The 23,886-nt window shown below is 40.8% G+C and overlaps 1 protein-coding gene across 5 annotated transcripts in view; it reads right to left on the bottom strand.

The window, feature by feature from the left end:
* Positions 1-111: 111 nt before the first annotated feature.
* tom1 (target of myb1 membrane trafficking protein) overlaps positions 112-23,886 on the bottom strand; it is a 101,986-nt gene continuing 78,211 nt past the window's right edge. For 2 of the 5 annotated variants that reach the window (XM_073033985.1, XM_073033988.1), the window contains exons 12-16: positions 13,746-13,821; positions 9,236-9,292; positions 6,139-6,198; positions 2,950-2,992; positions 112-1,343 (exon numbers count right to left, since the gene is read on the bottom strand). In XM_073033985.1, the coding sequence (XP_072890086.1) occupies positions 1,198-1,343; positions 2,950-2,992; positions 6,139-6,198; positions 9,236-9,292; positions 13,746-13,821 (382 nt within the window). In that variant the 3' untranslated portion in view covers positions 112-1,197. The remainder of the gene's footprint in view (positions 1,344-2,949; positions 2,993-6,138; positions 6,199-9,235; positions 9,293-13,745; positions 13,822-23,886) is intronic. The other 3 variants (XM_073033987.1, XM_073033989.1, XM_073033990.1) reach the window with 3 other exon arrangements.

Below are 23,886 nucleotides of genomic sequence, written 5' to 3' on the forward strand. Positions count from 1 at the left end.
TGTCACCATGTAATTTAAGTGTCGAGGAAAATGCGCGATTGGCTTTATTTTCTGACATCTCTGGGGCCATAAAGGGTTAAAGTTTTAGAAAGAGAAACACAACTCTAGAAATTACTTGCTTCAACATTGAGAAACATATTTATTTTGCATTAAATTATTTTTGTTAATGTACATTCTCTCCACCCACCCACTTCCACAAAGAATTGGTCTAGTATTCACTGTATAATTGTATGATTTTTTTCTCCCCCGCGAGGGTTGCCAACTCTGATGTGTTCCTGGAAGGAATTACCACAATCTCCCAGGGAAAGTCACCTCACCCCTTGTTCCTCCCATTAGCTCATCAAGGCACATCTGAGTCACTCATTTTCAGCTTCCAGCAACTAACGGACATTCAAAGAAAAAAAAAAGATTCTGTTTTAGTACTGCCATGATTTTCTTTTGGTTTCTTTGCCAACTGATGCCAAGACAACCAAGGAGGACTGGCAACCCTTCCATTTTCAAGCTTTCCGTTCTCTGCGTTGACTCGATGTTCCAAAAGCTTTCAGGGTGCTGGGAAGGGAAGAAAGGGCACTGGAAGTCTTGTTGCATAGATAACAACACTGAAGCTGTAAAGAATGCTGCCAAATCAGTCGCACATTTAACAGCAAACAAGGAATCAATTTCAAGAGTCGACCTGTAACCAGCTGTATTACTTGCAGCCAGCACCTTATACCCAATATACTGACACATCTCATGACACGTCATCACTACCAAAGCTTTTAAAATAGAATAAGTTACAGTTTAGAGACCATTTCTAAATTTAGCTTACAAAAGATAAATATAATGCACATAGATTTAGGAGGAGGAATACATAAAAAGGTATACTCTTGAATCTGCAGTTTAAATTATCTTATGAATAGTTTGAGGATGAGCAATCAACCCACTGTTCCCTACATCGATATGTAATTGAATGACATCTCCACAACTTCACCACAGGGATAACTAGGAGCTCTGTGAACATTCAAGAGAATTTGCTTTTTAAAAAATAGGGTCCATCTTCAAACTGAAACTTCTCTTGGAAAGTGTTTTTTTTCTTAAATTATTTTGTACCATTCCCTATTCAGGAGCAAGAATTGGATTTTGAGCAGAGACACAGCTCAGGGCTACCCTGATGCATTCCTTCATACAGAGTAATAGGCAGGAGGCAGAGTCCAGTTTTCACAGGGAAAAGAGGGCATCCTCCGTCTTTTCCTGCTGCTTCTTTTTGGATGTATTAACAGAGCCAGGGGCCTCTGTAGGCGGCGAGGGAAGAGTAGGCAGTTGCTCCGCTGCTTTGGCTCGCTCCTCCAGGAATTTATCAAATTCTGGAAAAAAATAATAATCTTTAGAAAAACTGTACTTGCATACAGATTACTTAAGTTCGTCCCTTCAGCTACTAGCTGGACCAGTTTATGGCTGATATGATCGCTTCTAAAACTATGAGCTCACAGCTGATCATTTCTCAGATCAATTGCAATTCCCTTAGGATCAGGTAGAGGTTTCCAAGTTGTTTCCAATTTGGCCAGATTTTTAAAAACCTGGTCTGGCAAATCCTCACAGGAGATCAAATTGGTTTTGGGTGGGGTGAGAATATATAGTGAAATGCATCAGAAGTCCCCAGAATGCAGGGCAGATCAAATAAAGGAAAAAAAACATTTCCCAACCTGCATTATTGATAGAAGAGGTCAAATAAGTTGAGATTTTTAATTTGTGAAAGGACAGTTTTGTATTCCTTCCATTGTAATTTCCATTCTGTCCCAGTATAAAAAAAACTAAAACTCGTAAAATAAATTGAAGCAAAATTAGACAAATCATAAAAAGGAGAAATTGCATATTAAGGGGAACCCCCACATTTCATTTAAAAGATAAAGAGATAGTAAGAACAAATATATAAACTAAATTTTAAATACCGTTTAAAAAGGCAGAATGGTTTAAAATGACAAGGGGTTTTGAAAATGGATTTAAATTTTTTTAATGTTCTCAAGGGAAATACAAGATGAAAAAACCTTTAAAAGAAAGTTTACCTGATAAAATACTGAAAATACTTTTGGATCATTTAATTATTGTGAAGAACCCTGACAGAATATGGGTGAACCTTACAATAATGTCTATAAATGGAGGGATGTGACATTGTTGGGGAAATGAAGTGCACATCTGATTACTTCCAGAGATATTACAGCTAAATATTTTCATGAAGTTAAACACAAAGACAGGAGAAAAATGGACCACAGCCAGCAATTAGATACATAAACACACCCACAATGAATTCAAATTAATATGAAAAGAATAAAGGCACTTGATTACTACATCAAATTTTACTATTGTCTAACGACAAAATTTAAGGATAATATTTTATATGAAGCCTTTAGCGACCATTTGATAAGGTGCCTTGTGACTAACAGGGAAATATCTCGAGAAGTTTAATACTATGCTAATTAAAATCAGATGGCATTTATCAGTTGTCATTGATATAATGTTAAACATGTCAAAACTGGGAGCTTTCACCATATATGGTATAAATTAAAACTCAAATGTCTTTAGGTCTTCAAGAGCAGAGAATAAAAGTCAGAAGTTGAGACTAACAGGGCTCTGAAACTGGCCAGATGAAATATACAACATTTAGAAATAATAAAATGAAGACTACATAAAACTACTCATTCAGACACAAAGTACACTGCAGATGCTGTGGTCAAATAAACACGTACAAACAAGCTGGATGAACTCAGCAGGTCAGGCAGTATTCGTTGAAAGGAGCAGTCAACGTTTTGGGCCGAGAACGAAGGGTCTTGGCCTGAAACGTTGACTGTTCCTTTCAATGGATGCTGCCCGACCTGCTGAGTTCATCCAGCTTGTTTGTATGTGTCTACTCATTCAGACAAGTTGTTCTCATTGTCAAGGACAAGAAGGGCAAATGAGAGCAGAAAGAATTACCTTCACTTGTTACTCCTTCAGAATCATTGCCCAATTCACCTTTCTATAATTACAGAAAAGAGATTAAGTCATTCTCTCATTTTTTGCATTTAACCCTTTGCAATAACAAACTGAGTTAATAAAAACTTGATTCACTAACAGCTGATATCAATGTGCCAAATGGAAACACGTACCCTACCTTAACTTTTATGGCTATTGCCACTTCTAACAAAAGCCTGTACAGAACTTAACAATAAAGATTTATCATATGGCTCAATTTAGATACTGCTCAATACTGAAAATCAGATCCATCCCTATAAATCTGTTTCAGCACAAGAAGGATGCAGTGACAAAGCATCTAATCAAACCATGTATCTCCATATAACAGTTTCTCCATCTGCAGGGAGTGCAGAGTACTTTTCTCCCAATTTACCCAACTCAGTAAATCTTCTACAGCCACAGATACAAAGCAGGTTAACAGTAACTCACCAAATCTTACCAGGTAATAGAGGTACCCCTCCTTGGAACATCTCATATTTAAGCTTAAGGGTGCTTCAACACACAACAGATATCATTACATTATCAACCCTGAAGCTACATTGTGTATTAGCTTTCTCCTCTAATAGCAAACTTCATTGAGTCTAATAAAGGAACGACTTTATTATAATCTCATAATAGTTATTTTCCATCTGCAATTGCTTGGTTAAAACTACAGTATCAGGCAGTCTGACAGAAGGACTAAATTAATAACTGTGAATGCACAATCCTGGTTGTACTTACAATCCAACCAGCTGAATAAAGCGATGCCACACCTTAAAGAACAGGAACAGTGTGACCCAAATACCACAGAGCATGGGGTGGGTGGCAAGGGAATGTAACATGACTGATTTATTTGTACCAACTCCTGTAAATTATCTATTTGGACCCACTTCTTTGCTCTTTCCATGTCACCTTATTTTTCCAATGATCTTTGAAAAGTTGCCTAATTCAAGCCATAGTCTTGAAAGAAAGATGTAGATTTCTCTTTTCTCTTCCCTCTGAGCTCCTTCTCACTACCACACCACCTCCTCACTCAGCATCTCCCCTTAAATTACTCAGATCCTATCTCCCCAATATGGCTCCCTTCCCAGAAGCCATTTCCTCTGCCATCCCTGACTAATCCTCAGCTCTCTCCCCTCTGTCAACTACCCAGCCCCCATCACTGACATGCTCAGATTCCTTTCCCTCCCCCTCACCCCCAACAGATACACTGCTCTGCCCTGATCACTGATATGTATAGCTCTCCTCTTCCCCCCGTCCCATCAGCTCTTTCCGTTTCATTTCAAACACACACTCAGCGCAGCAGAACACAGCTCCAGGAGTGAACAGCATTGCTCAGTTTCATTTGCCACCATTAGGACAATCACACGACATAAGAAAAATGGTACACTGAAGAGGCTAATGGCAAATCTTCGAATGGACAGGGAACATTTGGCGGAGGGGAAATAAGTGGATCAGATTACGTGCAGGAACAAACCTACTTTTCAGTTGAGCACCTGGTCTGGAACAAGACTGAGTGTTGGCTGTGTCTCTCAGTTACACTCAATACCCAATAAAAGCAGCAAAGGGACAGAAACTTCAAACAGCCAGCTGCCACCAACTCTCAAATGATAAATTGTCTTAAAAGTAACTCCATCTTCTATCCAAAACTGATTAGTGTCTTATAACGACTTCTGTGTTCCAGGGATACTACATCAAAAGCTCTCTGGAAACCCCAGTTTCTCAGAATCCATAGTGCCCAAGGCCCCTTTTGTTTCTTCAGTTGTAGGTTACTTGGTTCTTTAATTAGAGCCTAGTTTTGGGGAAATATGAATTTGAGTTTCACTATCTCCATAGGTACTGCAATACAATAAGATTCATCCAATCCATTATGCATATTTTAAACATTAACCTTTGGTGGGTGTTAGCCTTGTAAAGGTCAGAAATTCCCATACTTTGATAGGGACCAGTTTTAGAGGATTTAATAATCAATATGATTACAGGACAAACACTGGGCAAAACAGCTGCAGTCTCCTTCAGCATTACAGATATCTGACTTTATTTCATGTTAATTCTGAAAAAATGCTGACCTTGACTGTGGTTAAAAATACCAATATACCCTTTTTCAGTGGTATGGTTTATATATTCTGTGTTGTCACCCATTGTTTCTCATTTTATTTGTGTGGGGGTGCGGGTTGGGGGGGGTGATGTTCTTGTGTTCTGTGCGTTGGGGGCTGTTTCTCTTTGAACTGACTTCCATGGGTTGCTTTGTGTTGTGGCTATCTGGAGAAGAAGAATCACAAGAGTTGTGTACTGCATGAATACTTTGATAATACATAAACCTTTGAACTTTTTTTTAAATGACACAAATGAACCTGAAGCTCCTCTTAAGGCAATGGTTTATCCTATATTAATTCTGTAAATACTAAACTCCTGAAAAATCAGAGAACATTTAAATACGACTGTGATTGTTGCTCGCTGACGCTTGCTTGCGTGTGGGAGGGAGGGGAGCTGGGGGGAGGGGGCTTTGAGGTTCTTATGTTTAACTGTTGTTCATTCTTTGGGGCACTTCTCTATTTTCGTGGATGTTTGCAAAGAAAAAGCATTTCAGGATGTATATTATATACATTTCTCTGACATTAAATTTGACCTTTGAACCTTTGAAAGCAGACAGGAAGCAGCCATACAATAATTACAGTGGAAATATTTGCCCACTATGGCAGGGAGCAGTTGTAAGGGATTCGCACCAATTGTACCGCCATCTAACCTGGCTGCAGGGAATGCAACCAGTTCACGCACAGACTGGGGATGGAACAGTGCACCTTTCTGGGCTGCATGAATGAATGCAGCAACACGGTAAATTGTCATCAAACAGTTTGGAATAAATACACAATTCAGCAGTGCCTATCGTTTAAGAAATACTGTAATAATTATCCAAACCAAAAGATAATTGGAGAAAAGGATCCAACAAACATTATCCATAAGCACGCCTGGGGAAGTGATGGGATGAGAAAATGGAGAACAAAATCTGAAATCTCCAGAGAGGATGGTAAGTGCCATTTAGCCACTGGACAGAGTTCAAAGATACTTTTCTTCTCTGCCATAATTCCAAAGCACCATTGTTTATTTATAGATCCTGTAAATTCAAATTCCATTGAATTAAAAAGGCAAAACAAAACCCAAGTATCTCACCACATCTGTGGACAGCCACTGTTCAATGTCATCCATTAAATTGGCCTGAGTGACTGGAATCTGTTACACAGAAGGGAAGGGCACGAGGAAGTTAAACAACACTAAATTATTGTAAATTAATTTTTTTAAAAAACAAAATCCAAATGTAAGCAAGGTACAAAATTCATTTAAATTAGCTTGTGTGTCATCCGGTTCAACTGCATCTTCCTTCCGTAAAAGAATTTGGAAAATGGTCATTTTTAACCTCATTCTGAAGCTGGTGGGCTCCCAAGAATTTCATACCTTGCTTTCCAAAATAAATTACAATTGAGTTCACAAAACAGAAACATGCACACCAGATTATCGTAACATTCTGAAATAAATAGCAAATCAAAAGAAAATCAAATAAAGGAAAGGGACAATTGGTAAGAGAAGGTGATGATGAGCCGTTCTAAGTTTTAAAATAATTTGTCTAATGATATAGGAAGAACTTAATTTGCCAAACTTATTTAGTTATTCTATTCATACACCATCTTCTCTTTCCACCACTAGATGGCCAACTATACAGAGCAACACCTACCATTTCTGGTAAACAGGTCCAAGCTGCTGGATTGATCTTCTCCCATCTCACCATTACTATAGCCATACGTCATTACTTGGGACTGAAACTCACCTGAAGAATGGATTTTTGGACAACTGCTCACTTCAGAGTACTCAGGCGCAAACTGCACTGAGCAGTTATTTATGGATTATATAGCAGACTCCTTAAGGAAATGTAGAACACGTGGGTTGGGCCAAGTGACCAGTAGCGGATTAAACACAACCAGTCATAGCCTTTCATCAACATAACCTATTCCTGCACCTATTTTCTGTGTTTCTATAAGCAACTGAAAATTTGCATCTGGGTACGGATTTAAAACTTTGTCACCCATAAGAGCTCTGTTTAGGAGACATTTGCTTCTGCTTGAACTTACCTTTATAATTCAAAACTTAACTTCAGAAGTACCACCAATAGCCATAGACTTCTCCTACAGTTTCAAACTGATGGAATTTTTCTGGTCTGGACCATTTGAATTTAGACCAAGACTCTACAACTCAGGTCAGATAGAACCTGGAGGATAGAGTCTCTGAATCTGATGGATTCATCCAAATAGCAAGACAGAAAAGAAAACCAACCCTCAAAGTTGCCTTGCCCATCGCTTCTGGAGTTCTAAAAGGGCTGACCACAGCTATAATATCTTTAAGTTACTCTGGAATTTATAGGCCAAGGAAAAATAACTTAGTAGCTCTATGTTCTGTCTTGGTGAAGGAAATTGAATTGGAAGAGAGCGGTTTTCAGATCCTCAAATCCTCAGTATATTCATCTCAAGTAGACATTAATCAACGATATATATTTGGTCATATGTTCTGTTAGTAATGGGTCCAAAATCTGAAAAGATCTCCAGAAGGATTGACATGCATTTGATTTTGACAGTCGTCCATATGCATAAAACCCTACACAGTGCAGAAGATCACAATAAAAACGTGCCATGAAAAATTGGGCATTTCACAAATGTTCATCTACCTCACACCACACGAATGGCCAAAGGTTCAGAGTTTGCAATGGAGGTTTGCAAGTACACAGTATTTCCTATAGTAGCTGTTCTTTAACTTTGGTTTGTATAAAAAGCTGCTGGAATAAGGAAAGACTACCAATAAAGCAAAGTGGAATCAACCTTCTTCCAATTCTTAGAAAAAACACCCAAGATATATTGACCCTAGGGCACAGACAGTATTGAGACATTTGCTTGCCTGGTTGAACACAGATGGGGATACTCAGATTCCATAAATAAATGAACTATTTTTCATGCTTCAAAGAGCAGAAGCACAAGACAAATAAACAAATTTGAGGGAAAGAGAATAAAGATTTATCTATCTTTGTCAGAAAAAAGATGAACAATTTTAAATGTGCTAATTTAAAATAAAAATAAATAAAAAAATTAAAATGAATGTTTATGATCATGGAAAAATGAAGGATATTGGTTTATGGTCCAGATTGTTTTTCTTTTAGTTTTAGTGTTCTTTATGCTGACTTTTATGTTTGTATAACCGTTTGTCTTCCAGTAAACTTTCAGCACATTTGGTTTTACTGCATATTTATTTATTTTACTTTGTCAGCCTTATGTGTTATGGTGGTGTAATTTAACACTTTTCCTATCACACTGACTCAGGGTGGCCTGTTGGATAAAGTGAAAGGATGAGGACAAGTTTCTTGTTATCCGCTGCTCTCTGCTGACAGTGCCGACCTGTACTCAGCTGCAACCGTAGAACCTGGTGCCTTTTGCTTCACTTCTGAAGAACCTCCTGGTTACAACATCTCAGATCAAACAAGGACAAATATGGAGGAGTGGAGGGGCAGAGGAAAACCGATCAGGATTCCTAACCCAAGTACAGACTCACAGCTTCAACTTTGGTGAGGGACATTCCCATTCCTTTGAACTTCTCTCACGATGGACTGGAAGCAGGAAAATGCTCAGTAGTGCAAGTCATTAAGGAAAGAGAAAAAAATTGTTTTGGGAGGCTAGGTGATAATATTTTAGTCAAGTTATTTGACTAATGATTTGTGCTTTTCCTCATTCCCTTATTTTACACATATTAATGAAATTGACTACGATCCTCCTATTCAAACTGAAAAACTTAACTAGGAGAAAGGAATCGGTTAGGCTCAAAGTGTCATATGAAAGAGTGGGAAGAAAATCCTATACGTATAACAAACATTACGGGTGGGTTCGAATAAATGAATACTCCAAGGTAGTGAACGTATTGTGTAATACATCAAAATCCTGACTGCATTCTCTGCTGGTGGTTCAGCATGATAAAGAAAACTGAACTTGTGTCTCAAAGTTCAAATTGAAGAGCAATAGGTAGTGGGGAGGGACAAGAAAAAACAATAGGTGTCCCATTTGGTGCTGCTTCACAAAGTCCTTTCAAATGTTGCAAAACAGCTGCAGATTAAAGACACCATTCCTATCACCGAGGCAAGCTCATTCCCCAATACTGCCTGTAACATCACCAAGTTATCCCACAGAGGCCCTGAGCGTCACAGCTGATCTACCCAGAGTGTATGGTGACCTCTCACCATTCCTTGGTTTACCATCCAGTTGTCTACTTCGTGTTCTTTCAATATATTCTCCATCTATTCCAGAGAAATCACTCAGTTAAAAAAAGTTAACAGAATGGTCATATTAAACTCCAGTTAACTCATCACACCTTTCCAGAGTTTCATTTTAAAAATAAAAAGTCATCCCTAAGCCACGTAAGCCTGAGAGATAGAAGTTATTGAACTACCGTAGTTCAATGGATGGACTGCAATTCATTGCAGCCTCTAGGTAAGTGAAAGACAAATGGAAGGAAACAAAATCCGATCAGAATACATAATCCAGGTTTCTAAACATGGACCCCCAACTACAACTCAATAGGCCACAGATTGGATTGGCATTGGCTGCAACTTTCTCAACTGATGGGTAAGACAGTCAAGACTTAGTAGTCATTTGGCAAAAACACCAAATCTTTCCTGAAATGAGCCTACAGAGAGAGAGGTTTTCAGGAGAGAATACTGGAAAAAAATCCAAAGGTACGAAGAGACATACTAGGATTAAAAACCTAGCTTGTACATCCTCGTGCTTTCTGTGTCATGCATTGAAACTCGCACTCTCTCATCCATCCATATCTCTTATATTGACTGGTAAAAAAGGTAAAGTTCCTCCCTGAGCCCTGTTTGGCACATTGGGCGGCAACCTTGTATTTTTTTCAGCATTTCTCTGTTTCACGAGGCCAAGTTGCTAGCTCACGCTCAACCCAGCACAGGTGGGAAGCGTGCAAGGAGCCAGCCAGATTCAAACCTGGAACCTCTCGTTCTGAAGTCCGGGTGCAAATACCACTACACCATCAGCACAGACTTATACTGGCTGACATACAGTATATTATGTAACAGTCAGGTAACAGAGATTCAAAAATTCAGTCTTCATGTCCTAATATCTCTAAAAATTTCCCCTTCTTATTTGTAAACTCCTTCAGCCTTTCAAAAAATTCTGTATTCTCCAATACTTCCAAAGACTGTGCTTTCTTTGTTTAGACTCTAAGCTCTGGAATTCTCTCCCTAAGCCTTCCTGCCTCTCTTTCTTAGTATGCTCCATAAACCTACTGACTGAGGTTCTAAACACTCAGTTCAGTATCAAACAGTGAGGAAGTTGCTGTGAAGAGCCATGGAAAATACTAAATTAAAAAATGCCGCACAAATACAAGTTATTGTTGCTTTCTCTTGCTTAAAACCGTTGTTTTCCTAAAAGAACATGATTGAAGCTGAGTGTGTAGAGAATATACTTGAAAGATGAGATACCCCAAAACAGTGAAACATACAGACCAACAACAATGTCGAAGTTTGTATTAATTCACCTTCCCACATCCATAGTGTTCTCCTCTGAGTATTTCTACAAAAAAAAATCAAGCTCCTTCCTAAGATAAAGTGAGGATATACTGTTCAATAGTGCTTGCCTTTTGCCAAGATCTAAAGCTGAGGCTTTATAAGACATTGGTCAGACTGCACTTGGAGTATTATGTACAGTTTTGGGCCCTTTATCTAAGAAAGGACATTCTGGCATTGGAGGGGGTCTGAGGTGCATGAGAATGACGCAAGGAATAAAAGGGTTAATGTATGAAGAGCATTTGATGGCTCACTGTACTCACTCAAGTTTAGAAGGATGTGGAGGGATCTCATTGAAACCCATCAAATACTGAAAGGCCTAGAGGGGGGCATAGGAAGGACAAGAATATAAAGCACTGCTTTAGAACAGAGATTTGGAGGAATTTCTTTAGCTAGAGGGTGGTGAATCTGTGGAATTTATTGTCACAGTCAGCTGTGGAGCCCAGATCAAAGGTTATGGGAGGAAGGCAGGAGAATGGAGTTGAAAGGATTAATAAGTCAGCCATGTTGGAATAGTGGAGCAGATTTGAAGGGCTGAATGGCCTAATTCTGCTCCTACATTTTATTTGCCAAGGCTTCACCCAATACTGAGCAAATGTATACATTACCTATGAACTCTTCAGAAATTATTACTCAGCACACAGTTCTGATTGAAACACTGCTTAGCCCCGATTACGGAAACTTGGAGCCCGACAGAGTTCTCTGTCCTGAGCTTCAGGTGTGATCAGGTTATATATTTAGAGCTGGGGATGGGAGGATGAGAAGGGAAGAGAGACTTTTGATTCCTTAAGAACTTTTAACAGCTGCTAGGAGTGATAAGCCTGATTTTCAAACTATCGTCCGATACCTTAAGGTTTGTAAGTTCTAAAACTACCTTGTGCTAGTTCCACATAAGGTTTAGTGTGAAATCTATTGGAAAAAGTAACAGGATGAGAGACCAAGCTTTTGTTTGCTTAACGCCATTTAAAATATTCTCAGGCACGGCGAACTGGTTATAAGTGAGATCACTTTGACTTTCCACTTCATGATATCCACTGCACAAAGTGACATCACCACCACCAGGAAGGATGGAGATAATTGGATAAGTCCCTGTCAATCATGCCTGAAGATAACAAGGCAGCAAGGTTTCATTAGCTTTCCATTAAAATAACCATATTTTAGTCTGAATCTGTTATAAATTTGCACAAATTCCATTTGATGGAGTTTTTAAAGAGGCTCTGAAATTTACTCTCTGGAATAGGTAGATGGTTTCCTCTAATGCAGGGGTTCCCATCCTGGGGTCCAAGGACCCCTTGCTTAATGGTATTGGTCCATGGCATAAAAATGGTTGGGAACTCCTGATAGAGTCTGACAGATTGCGTTATCAAGACAGTTTGCAGCAACTCCCATCACAGCTCAAACTCACTGGGTGATGCAGCTCAACAGCTCATTAGCATGAATGAAATACATCGTCCTGTATCCAGTCAGACCCAATTCCCACCATTCAACCACCTACTTGAAGAAACAACCTAGTTAGATAGTTCTGATTTAGTACATTTAGAAAACAATAGTACACTTAAATCAGCATCATTGTTTCTGAAAAGCAGTGAGTTCTTTTTAATTAAATAAAATCCCATTGGTTTAGATGAATGGAAATTTACTTTGGACTAAAAAGGCTAAGTAAATCTGAAAATTAGGGAAAATCTTTTGGAAAGTCACATTACATTTTATTCCATATACCTTGTGCAGGTAATGTACTCAGAGTATGGAAACACCAGTGCCCTTTAATGGAAAAGCCTACAAAAGTAATGGATACAACCCAGTCCATCACGGGTAAAGCCCTTCCCATCATTCAGCACATCTATATAGAGCTCTGTGAAGGAAAGTAGCATCCATCATCAAGGACCTCCACCACCCAGGCCAGGCTCTCTTCTCACTGCTACCATCAGGAAAGTGGTACAGGAGCCTCAGGACTCGCACCAACAGGTTCAGGAACAGTTATTACCCCTCAACCATCAACTCCTGAACCAAAAGGGATAACTTCACTCAACTTCACTTGTTCCATCATTGAAATGTTCTCACAACTAAAGGACTAATTTTCAAGGACTCTTAATCTCATGTTTTGAATCTGTCACGGGTGACCCTAGTTTGTGACGGGGTCCAGAATTGACCATGAACTGTGCTGCTATTAAGAGAGGGAGGGAGGCATCCAACGGGGGAAAAGAGAGCAAGAGAGAGAGAAGATTGATGTTATGGTTTCTCTACAAGCTTGTTTACCTTTCCACAAGGACACTTGCTTGCTTGTAAAAGTTCTTACAGAGAGAGGAGGGCAGAGCAGGTTGATGGACAGCTGGTGTCCAACATGTGGGGATAAAAACTAGGTCCACTGAGACACAGACAGACAGACACAGTTTCGGACACTGAACAAGCTTTGTTGCACCCACAGGAAGATGGGGTTTTTGGAGGATCAATTCGGGGAAATCGATCAGTGGCTCTCACAGTGTAAAAGGTGTGACCAGTGGGGAATTATTTGTGTGTCCACCCTTGCCTGGGTGATAATTCCATCACTGAAGAACGGTCGCACGTGTTATGGTCATAGTCGGTGACTATAACAGGATTTCAGAAGACAACGGGAAGATTGACGGCATCAGCTCACCTCTCACCTCTCTCTCTCTCTCCCCCCCAACGTTACTCAACTAACTACCTCGGACTGAACTGAACTCTCTCCATCATCGTAAGACTATATCCATCCACCCCTAGGTTTGAAAGAGTCTAGTTTTGTTCCTATTTCCACACTTATGTACATCTATATCATTGCTAACCTGTTTAAGATATTTGCATTTATAGTACTGTATTGCGTAGTTACTAATAAACACTATTAGTTTATAGTAATACCAGACTCCAATGTGTTTTCCATTTCTGCTGGTTCTTTAACCCATCACGAGGTACGTGACAAATCTTACTGATTATTTATTTATTTATTATTTCTTGTTTTTTTGTACTTGCAGTTCTTTGTCTTTTGCACACTTGGTTGAACACCAAGCTGGTGCGGTCTTTTATTGATTCTCTAATGGTTATTACTGTATCTATTGAGTATGCTCACAAGAAATGAAGCCCAGGGTTATATATGGTGACATATATGTACATTGAAAATAGATTTACTTTGAACTTTGAAGCGAATACTCACTGCTCCAGTGTTCTGTTGGCGAGTATCCAGTGCTCCTGCCAATCCTTCAATTGCCTGTGGTTCTTCATACTTTACACTGAAACAGAGATGACATTCTCCTGTTACCAGTGCCCTTAATCATTATTTAGAATCCTCACCCAAAGGTTACAAGCAGGCACTAGTTAAATGCAAAACTGATTACTTTGAATCAAGAAGGGTAGCAACTCCCAAGCAACAAGGTGTCTTAAAAACCTTAGTATAATTATAGCCATATCTGCTCTACCTCTTTAGTAAATTCTTAAAGACCAACGTTCCTTCTGACTTCTTGCATATTCATCATTCCTTCACCTCAAATTTCATCCCTGTGGTGGTTACTTGAAAACCAAAACTGCTGAGAGTCTGAGTACAGGAGTTGATGCTGTATGATGCACTTCTAAAACAGCTAAGTTCCAAGTTGAAAAAAGTACATTTGATCCTTTATTACGAAACCAGCAAAGACAAACAATCTCATAGCGATAGAAAACTAATGAAACTAAATTAGCAATATAGCAAAATAAGAATAACTAGTGTAATTAGACATAATTAATGAAATACGTTCCAATCAGCAAAGTTAGCAAAATAAAAATAACTAGCATGCAAATTGGTGCAACTAAGCAGTCAACCAAAAAAATTCACTCCCTGGTGGCCTCCAACTCTCAACTAGACTAAACTGAACTAAGACAAAAGGGAGAATATGCATTCAATAGACAATAGACAGTAGGTGCAGGAGTAGGCCATTCGGCCCTTCTAGCCTGCATTGCCATTCACTGTGATCATGGCTGATCATACACAATCAGTACCCCGTTCCTGCCCTCTCCCCATATCCCTTGACCCCGCTGTCTATAAGAGCTCTATCTAACTCTCTCTTGAAAGCACCCAGAGACTTGGCCTCCACTGCCTTCTGGGGCAGAGCATTCCACATATCCACCACTCTCTGGGTGAAAAAGTTGTTCTGCATCTCTGTTCTAAATGGCCTACCCCTTATTCTTAAACTGTGGCCTCTAGTTCTGGACCCACCCATCAGTGGGAACATGCTTCCTGCCTCCAGCGTGTCCAATCCCTTAATAATCTTATATGTTTCAATCAGATCCCCTCTCATTCTTCTAAATTCCAGTGTATACAAGCCCAGTCGCTCCAATCTTTCAACATATGACAGTCCCACCATTCCGGGAATTAACCTTGTGAACCTACGCTGTACTTCCTCAATAGCAAGAATACCTTCTACTACGCCCTAATCCACCTGACAAATTACCCATAATAAACACACAAAATACATTAGACAGATAGAAAACAGACACCTGGCTCCTACAATCCCCATATCCCATACTGAACTCCCTCATCATTTAGACCAGTCCTGTAGCTCTACAAAGATTTAACGCATTTCCAATACAGATGTAAAAGATGGGATGGGTGAAACATCAGTCAGTGACCCATATGATCCTGAGTATGTGCAGTTCGATGTTCTTATGATCATATGGGTTTCTAAAAGATGCACAGGTTTCTACCCACATCCTAAAGACTTGCTGATACATTAACTGGCTACTCTAGATCCTATAACCTATACTCTCTCACTTGCCCATCGGTACCCCCTTGACTCATTTACCACTTATCTATACTCCTTATATAGATAGGTGACAAATGAATTAAGAGGGAGAAGGTGGGGAAGCGAGAGAGAACAAGTTACACGACTAAAACATCTGGTAAGGTGGAGGTACAGCAGCTTCTACAGAGTCAGCTGAAGGTGTTTATTGTCCTTTTCATACGTATTTTTATGGTCACAAGACATAAAGAACTTAAAGTACCGCAGGTCTACACATCAGCAAGTTGCTCATTGGTGGAGAAAGTGAAAGAGCTGGACTTGGTCCGGATCTTGCTACTGTCTGTCAGTTGTTGTGCGAAGGCAGCGTGCAGGCCAACAGAGAGTGATCACCTCAGCTGCTTTTCTTGTGATGCCCTGTTGGATATCATTAATGTGGAATGCTGCAAGTCTGATTCACTGAATTACTGGTGGACGGTGGGGTAGGTGTGTGGCTTTAAGCTGCGGTACCACCTACTTACAGCCAACCAGGAGAAGGAAGCCAGCGTGGTGCAGTCGGTGCTGCCCCCTAGTGTTCACTTGGAGGAGACTAGCTGCATTGTGTTCAAATGCAACATTCATTGACTCTGGGTCTTGGACCATACATTTTTTTGTGTGACTGTTGGTACTGTGTTTTGCACCTTGGTCATGGAGTAAGGCTGTTGCATTTGGCTGTATTTATTTGTATTCATGTATGGTTAAATGGCAATTAAACTTGAACTTACAAAAGGGAGTATGACAGGGACCTAATGAGTTCCTTTTGTACAAATATAAAGAGAGAATATAGGAAGCATGTTCAGAAGAAGATACAAGGAGTTTGTAAGAGATGCAGACATATAAAGTATGCGGTTTGTAAGCACCAACATGCTCATTGATTCAATGTTTTGGGACACCCTGGTACCTGACATGCTACTGAGAGCTTCAAAAATTTTACTGACAGATAACAATCTGCAAGAAGGCTTTCTTCGACATGGTCTGTTTCTGACCAATTCCACAAGTCCATCTTTTCAAATGCCTCAATTAAAATCCCTTCAATTCATTAGGGCTTCAGCAGGGCAAATTCACCAGAGGCAGTGTCATAGAGGTATACTCTCAATGTCCACTCACGACCCTGTGATGCCCACTTGTATTTAGTCAAACGCAAAATCTCCAGCCAATTACTGCAGTGCGCACTTTCCAGCCAATTTTCGCAATATGCTCTTTCTCGGCGGATCAGTCGCATTAAATATCAACACAAGGCAGTGCCAGGTCAGAAAGAGATGGGGTACTCAAGTATCACCATTAAGAATGGCTCAGAGGGGCTAAAAGAGCTCAAGGCCTGGTGCCAGGCAAATAATCTCTTCCTCAATCTCAACAAAAGAGATGATTATTGATGTCAGGAGAATTTGCACCACCCACATCCCTCTTCACATCAGTGGCACAGCAGTTTCAGACTCCCGGGAGTGTGCATATCATGGTGTCAGAATACATCCTCCACAGTCAGGAAAGCTCATCAATGTCTCTGCTTTCTGAGAAGGCTGAAGAGAGCTGCATTTTTCACATCTACACTCATGTTATTCTATTCAAAAAGTTCAAAGACATCTAAACAAGCCTGATGCATTTTGGAAACAAGTCCTGTGGACTGATGCAGTTAAAATAGAACTTTTTGGCCACAATAAGCAAAGGTATGTTTAGAGAAAAAAGGGTGCAGAAAATCTGTGGATAGACCTCAAAAGAGCAGTGCATGCAAGACGGCCCAAGAATCTCAGAGAACAAAAGCAAGGAAGAATTGGCGAAAATCCCCCCATAGATTTTCGAGGATGTTTAGGTCAGGGGACTGCAAAAACTTCAAGCTTGTGCCTCTTGAGGTAGTCCATTGTGGGTTTTGAGGTGTGTTTAGGATCATTATCCTGTTGTAGAAGCCATCCTCTTTTCATCTTCAGCTTATTTTTTTTTACAGACGGTGTGATGTTTGCTTCCAGAATTTGCTGGTATTTATTTTTGCTAGCAGGTGTTCTCACTGACATCTTCAACAGTGAGCAGCGCCGTTGTTCCAACGTGCTTCAAGGCCACCACCATCGTCCCCGTGCCGAAGAAGTCTTCAGTGTCCTGCCTCAATGACTACCTCAATGTGCATGCACATCCATCATCATGAAGTGTTTCGAGAGGCTCGTCATGAGGCACATCAAGACCCCGCTGCCACCTCACTGGACCCCCCTGCAGTTCGCATACCGTCCCAACTGTTCAACAGACGACGCCATTGCCATCACACTCCACCTGGACTAAAAAGACACGTACATTCGAATGCTGTTCATAGACTTCAGTTCAGCATTCAACACAATCATTCCTCAGAAACTGACTGGAAAGCTGAGCCTACTGGGCCTGAACACCTCCCTCTGCAACTGGATCTTATTCCTGACAGGGAGACCTCAGTCAGTCCGGATCGGAAGCAGCATCTCTAACAACATCACGCTGAGCACAGAGGCCCCCTAGGGCTGTGTGCTCAGTCCACTGCTGTTCACTCTGCTGACCCACGACTGTGCTGGAACACATAGCTCGAACCACATCATCAAGTTTGCCGATGACACAACCGTGGTGGGTCTCATCAGCAAGAACAACAAGTCAGCTTACAGAGAGGAGGTGCAGCGGTTAACGAACTGGTGCAGAGCCAACAACCTGTCTCTTAATGTGAACAAAAGAGATGGTTGTTGACTTCAGGAGGGCTTGGAACGACCACTCTCCACTGAACATCGACAGCTCCTCGGTAGATATCGTTAAGAGCACCTAATTTCTTGGTGTTCACCTGGCCGACAATCTCACCTGGTCTCTCAACACCAGCTCCACAGCAAAGAAAGCCCAGCAGCATCTCTACTTCCTGCGAAGGCTGAGGAAAGTCCATCTCCCATCCTCATCACATTCTACAGAGGTTGTATTGAGAGCATCCTGAGCATCTGCATCACTGCCAGGTTTGGAAATTGCACCATCTGAGATCACAAGACCCTGCAGTGGATAGTGAGGTCAGCTGAGAAGATCATCGAGGTCTCTGTTCCTGCCATCACAGACATTTACACTACACGCTGCACCTGCAAAGCAAACAGCATTATGAAGGACCCCACGCACCCCTCATACAAACTCTTCTCTCTCCTGCCATCTGGGAGAAGGCACCGAAGCATTCGGGCTCTCACGACCAGACTATGTAACAGTTTCTTCCCCCAAACCATCAAACTCCTCAATACCCAGAGCCTCGACTGACACCAACTTACTGCCATCTACTGTGCCTATTGTCTTGTTTATTATTTATTGTAATGCCTGCACTGTTTTGTGCACTTTATGCAGTCCTGGGTAGGTCTGTAGTCTAGTGTAGTTTTTTTCTGTGTTGTTTTTACGTAGTTCAGTGTAGTTTTTGTACTGTTTTATGTAGCACCATGGTCCTGAAAAACGATGTCTTGTTTTTATTGTGTACCGTACCAACAGTTATGGTCAAAATGACAATAAAAAGTGACTTGACTTGAATTCATTCTTCCCTCTACCAGCCCAAAGCATGATCGATCCACCCCCGTGTTTAACAGTTGGAGAGGTGTTCTTTTCATGAAATTCTCACCCCTTTTTCTCCGAACATACCTTTGCTCATTGCGGCCAAAAAATTCTATTTTAACTTCATCAGTCCACAGGACTTGTTTCCAAAATGCATCAGGCTTGTTTAGGTGCTCCTTTGCAAACTTCTGACATTGAATTTTGTGGTGAGGACACAGGAAAGGTGTTCTTCTGACGACTCTTCCATGAAGGTCGTATTTGTGCAGGTGTCGCTACACAGTAGAACAGTGCACTGCCACTCCAGAGTCTGCTAAATCTTCCTTAAGATCTTTTGCAGTCAAACAGGGGTTTTGATTTGCTTTTCTAGCAATCCTATGAGCAGTTCTCTTGGAAAGTTTTCTTGGTCTTCCAGACCTCAACTTGACCTCCACCATTCCTCGGCTGGTGGCGCAGTGACATCAACGCTGGACTCCAGGACGGAGGTTCCTGGGTTCCAATCCAGTTGGGCCATTCTGAGTACGTTTTCCATCCGTGCCGGGTTGAGTGTTGAGCTCATAAAAATAAAGAAAATACTGCGAAATGTCTGTGTGAGGAGTGGTGCACCAAACAGTCTTTCGTTCCGCGCCTTGTAAGGCATGAAAATGCCCGCCGCTGGCCTCTCAGGCCTGAGTCAACGTCATCATCATCATCATGATGTTCCTGTTAACTACCGTTTCTTAATTACATTACGAACTGAGGAAATGGCTACCTAAAAATGCTTTGCTATCTTCTATAGCCTTCTCCTGCTTTGTGGGCATCATTTATTTTAATTTTCAGAGTGCTAGTCAGCTGCTTAGAGGAGCCTATGGCTGCTGATTGTTGGGACAAAGTTTGAGGAGTCAGGGTATTTATAAAGTTTTGAAATTTGCATCACCTGGCCTTTCCTAACGATGACTGTGAAAAAGCCATAGCTCTAAGAAGCTAATTCAGGTCTGAGACCTTGGTAAAAGTTATGAGGGATCAAATCTCTTGGGGTGCCCAAACTTTTGCATGGCGCTCCTTTCCTTTTTTCCACTCTAAAATTGTACAAAACAAAAATAATACACTAATCTTGCTTAAAATGTTGAAAAAGAATGTTCCATCTTTAACTTTATGACTTTTAGAGATCAGTTCATCATCTACTCACTATTCACAGTAACAGAAATTTTAACCGGGGTGCCCAAACTTTTGCATGCCACTGTATATTTAGCCAAGTCTTCATTCACAGCAAGTCTGAAACCCAGAGGCATTTTCACTTCCTGTAGAAACCAGAGGAGCAAACATGTGGAAATATTATTACTTGCAACTTCCTTTCCAAGAGAGCCAACACTTCAAATTGGAAGTACTTGGCAATTTTTATTCCTCTTCCAACGTCTCTGGGTCAAAATCCACATAATGGGAACAACAAGAATGAGAATCTATTTAAGGAACCTTCTGTACCTGTAATTTGATACAAAATAATTCAGCTAATAGGCAAATGCATGCATGCATGAACCAAATCTACATTAACGCATCATAGATAGCTACATTTTTCTTAGCGTTGACTATCAATGGACACCAGGACTGCAGATCTGGCAAATTCAGCTCTTAGGTTAAACTGCAGCAAAAGTAGGCCACTTTCCCCTTTCAATAAGTTCACAGCTGATTGGGTTGCAACTTCAACCCTATCCTCCCTTCTACCCTCAGTACCTCATACCCTTGTTTTATCAAGAATCTAACTCTGCCATAAAAACATTTAAAATCTCTTCTTCCACCGCATTTCAGGGAAGAGGCTCATTGACTCATGACCTTCAGGGAAGCGAAAATTTACTTCCAGAAACGGCAACACCGAGTTCTAGATTCTCTCACGAGAAGAAACATCCTCTTCAAGTACACCCGGCCACGATCCCTCAGGATCATGCGTTTCAATCAAATCCCTGCTTCTTCTTCTGAACAGATACAAACCTACCATACAACCTGCACGTTCCAGATAATAACCCAGTAAACCATCTCACAACTGGTTCTGCTGTAATTAACATTCTTCCTTAATAAGGGTTCGATATATTGCACACAGCAGTATTTTGTAAAAGTGAAGCATAATCTCTCTATTCAATTCTCCTTACAGTCAATTGACAAATTTCCGTTAGTTTTTTCTGAATACTGCATTTGCAAACCGTGCACTAGTATACCCAGATTTATTTGCAACTCAGTGCCCTGCAGGGTCTCTCTATTTCAGACTAACCTGATTGAGTAGGACATGGCAATAGTCCTGGGCACAGATCAAAGCAACCGTTGCAGTTAACAAGTTTAAACCAGATTTTATAAAAGAAGCTCGTGAAGAAGTGACCCATTCAAGTCCCATCAGCTCATTCCAGTCCGGTTGAAAGAGGTTGGCTTGCCTAGTCTGCGATCGAACTTTTCAAAAAAGTGGGGGTCGGTGAATGGGCCACTGTGAACAATAGCCTCAAGGATGAAATAAAGTGCAGTAATCAGAGAACTGACTAGGAAAAATGGCAAGAACGGCTTCAGGTGTTTCAAGTCCATCTCAGAGGCAAACGACTAAATACTACTACGCAAACCAAAGAACAACTTTCTCAGGAGAGGCTTGAAGTAAAAATAGAATGCATCTGAAAATAGTTCCAACGCATGTACTCAGATTAAATTCAGAGAACTTGCAACTTGTTTTTAAAATGACACCTCCAGATAATTATGTGACCACTCAAGTTGCGTCAAATACTGCTACTGTTTCAGATACGATCAACTTTTTATTTATAATAGTCTGGAATTTTGATTTGTTTATCACTATTCAGGTATGAGTGCTGATGCTAAGGCCACTGGTTACTACCTCCCTAATTACCTTGCAATTCATTGTACTTGAGTGACTTCATAAAACAGCACCCCCCCACCTTATGCCTACCCTGGACCAACAACCTGGACATTGTATCCCAAACCACTCACTGGATAGAAAAGAATAACAAGGGAAAAACAAAGTGAAGTTTGAATGAGATTTCCCTTCCCTCACCATTGATGCTGCCCTTCTCCACATCTCCTCCATTTCCCAGATATCTGCTCTCACCCCATCTTCCTATCGCCTTAACAGTTCTCTTGTCCTAACCTACAACCCCATGAGCCTCTATATCCAACACATCATCCTCTGAAACTTCCACCATCTCCAAAGGGTTTCTACCACCAAACACATCTTTACCGACTCAACACCCCCTCCCCCCCCCCCCCCCGACTCTCCACTTTCCGCACGGATAGCTCCCTCTGTGATTCCCTTGTCCATTCATCCTGCCCCACTAATCTCTCTCCTGGCACTTATCTGTGCAAATGGCCAAAGAGTTACATCACTTTCATTACTGCCCATTCACTTTCTCCTCACCTCCATTCAGGGCCCCAAACAGTCTTTCAGGTTGGGCAACACTTCACCTGCGAATCTGTTGGGGTCATCTATTGTATCCGGTGCTCCTGACACTGCCTCCTCTACCTTGGTGAGACCTGTTGTAAATATTCCGTTCTGGGTAACCTCCAACCTGAAGAGGTGAACATCGATTTCTCTTTCCGGTAATGCTTTTCCCCTCCCCCCTTCCTTCTTCTGCTCCCCACTAGCCTCTTACCTACCTCCAACCTGAAGAGGTGAACATCGATTTCTCTTTCCGGTAATGCTTTTCCCCTCCCCCCTTCCTTCTTCTGCTCCCCACTAGCCTCTTACCTCTTCGCAACTGCCTGTCACTTCACCTGCTCCCCTTCCTTCTTCCTTCTTCCCTTTCTCCTCTCCTATCAGATTTCCTCCTCTCCAGCCCTTTACCTTTCCCACCCACCTGGCTTCACCCATCACCTTCCAGCTATCCTCCTTCCCCTCCCACCACCTTTTTACTCTGGCATCTTCCCACTTTCTTTCCAGTCCTGAGTAAGGGTCTTGGCCCAAAATGTCAACTGTTTATTCATTTCCATAGATCTTGCCTGACCTACTGATTTCTCCAACATTTTGCGTGAGTTGCTTTGGATTTCCAGCATCTGCAGAAAGATAAATTCCTTGTGGCTCAGGAATGTTACAGAGAAAGGCCATAACGTATCTCACCCATTTTAAGTGACTTCGGTATAACTACCTCTCATTACTCAACCTCAATGATTTTGTCATGGGATGGTGGGAGGTAGAGAAGAGAAAGACTTTCAATTTTCACAAATCTGAACAAGATCATGCTTCTCAATATCACCCCTAAACAGTTGTCTCTAACTTTAAGTTTATGATCTTTATTTAATCTCCAGAGGGAACAGTTTTCCCCTAACTAACTTAATACATTGCTTAAACATTTCAATTAGATTATCCCCTTAAGCTTCCATATTTAAAGAAACACAAGTTTGTTATTTGCATCTTGTCTTCATAATTTGATCCTTTTGCCCTTGTACCATTCTGGTGAACTTGCACTTTGTTTAAAAGATTATAAGGCTCTGAGGAAAAACTGAGAGCAACTTTTCACACTGATGGAGGAGAATGTGGGCAGTATATTATCAGTCAGGCAACTTGAGAGGAAAATATAGAAATCAAAGTCTGTAAGACAATGGCACATTTGGAGGTTGTAGAATGGAGTTGGCTTGTTGAGGGCTGGGTAAGGGCTTCAAATATTTGGAACCAAGATGGGCGAATAGATTTCAGGTGATAATCATTATCCAGATAAATGGCTTACTTCCATTTTCATGCAATAACAGGAAAGAATGATCCAAAAAGGAGCATCGTTATTAATTGTCCAATATAAAGAGACAATAAAAAACCCTGGAAACACTTGACATGTCAAGGAGCACCCATGAAAAGTGAAAGTCAATGTTTCAGATCCAAGACCCTTCACCAGACCTGGGAAAGAGAGAAAACAAGTTTGTTTTCAGTAGCAGATGGGAAAAGGGTGGGTAGAACAAAGAGAACTCTTCTGATAGGACAAAATCAAATGAATAAATGTATCATAATGAATATATATATATCAGTCTGCCAGGGATGTATAACTGTTATTGTGTAATATTGGCAGTTTTTGATGCACCTAA

Source organism: Hemitrygon akajei, chromosome 31 (assembly GCF_048418815.1).
Source record: "Hemitrygon akajei chromosome 31, sHemAka1.3, whole genome shotgun sequence".
NCBI lineage: Eukaryota > Metazoa > Chordata > Chondrichthyes > Myliobatiformes > Dasyatidae > Hemitrygon > Hemitrygon akajei.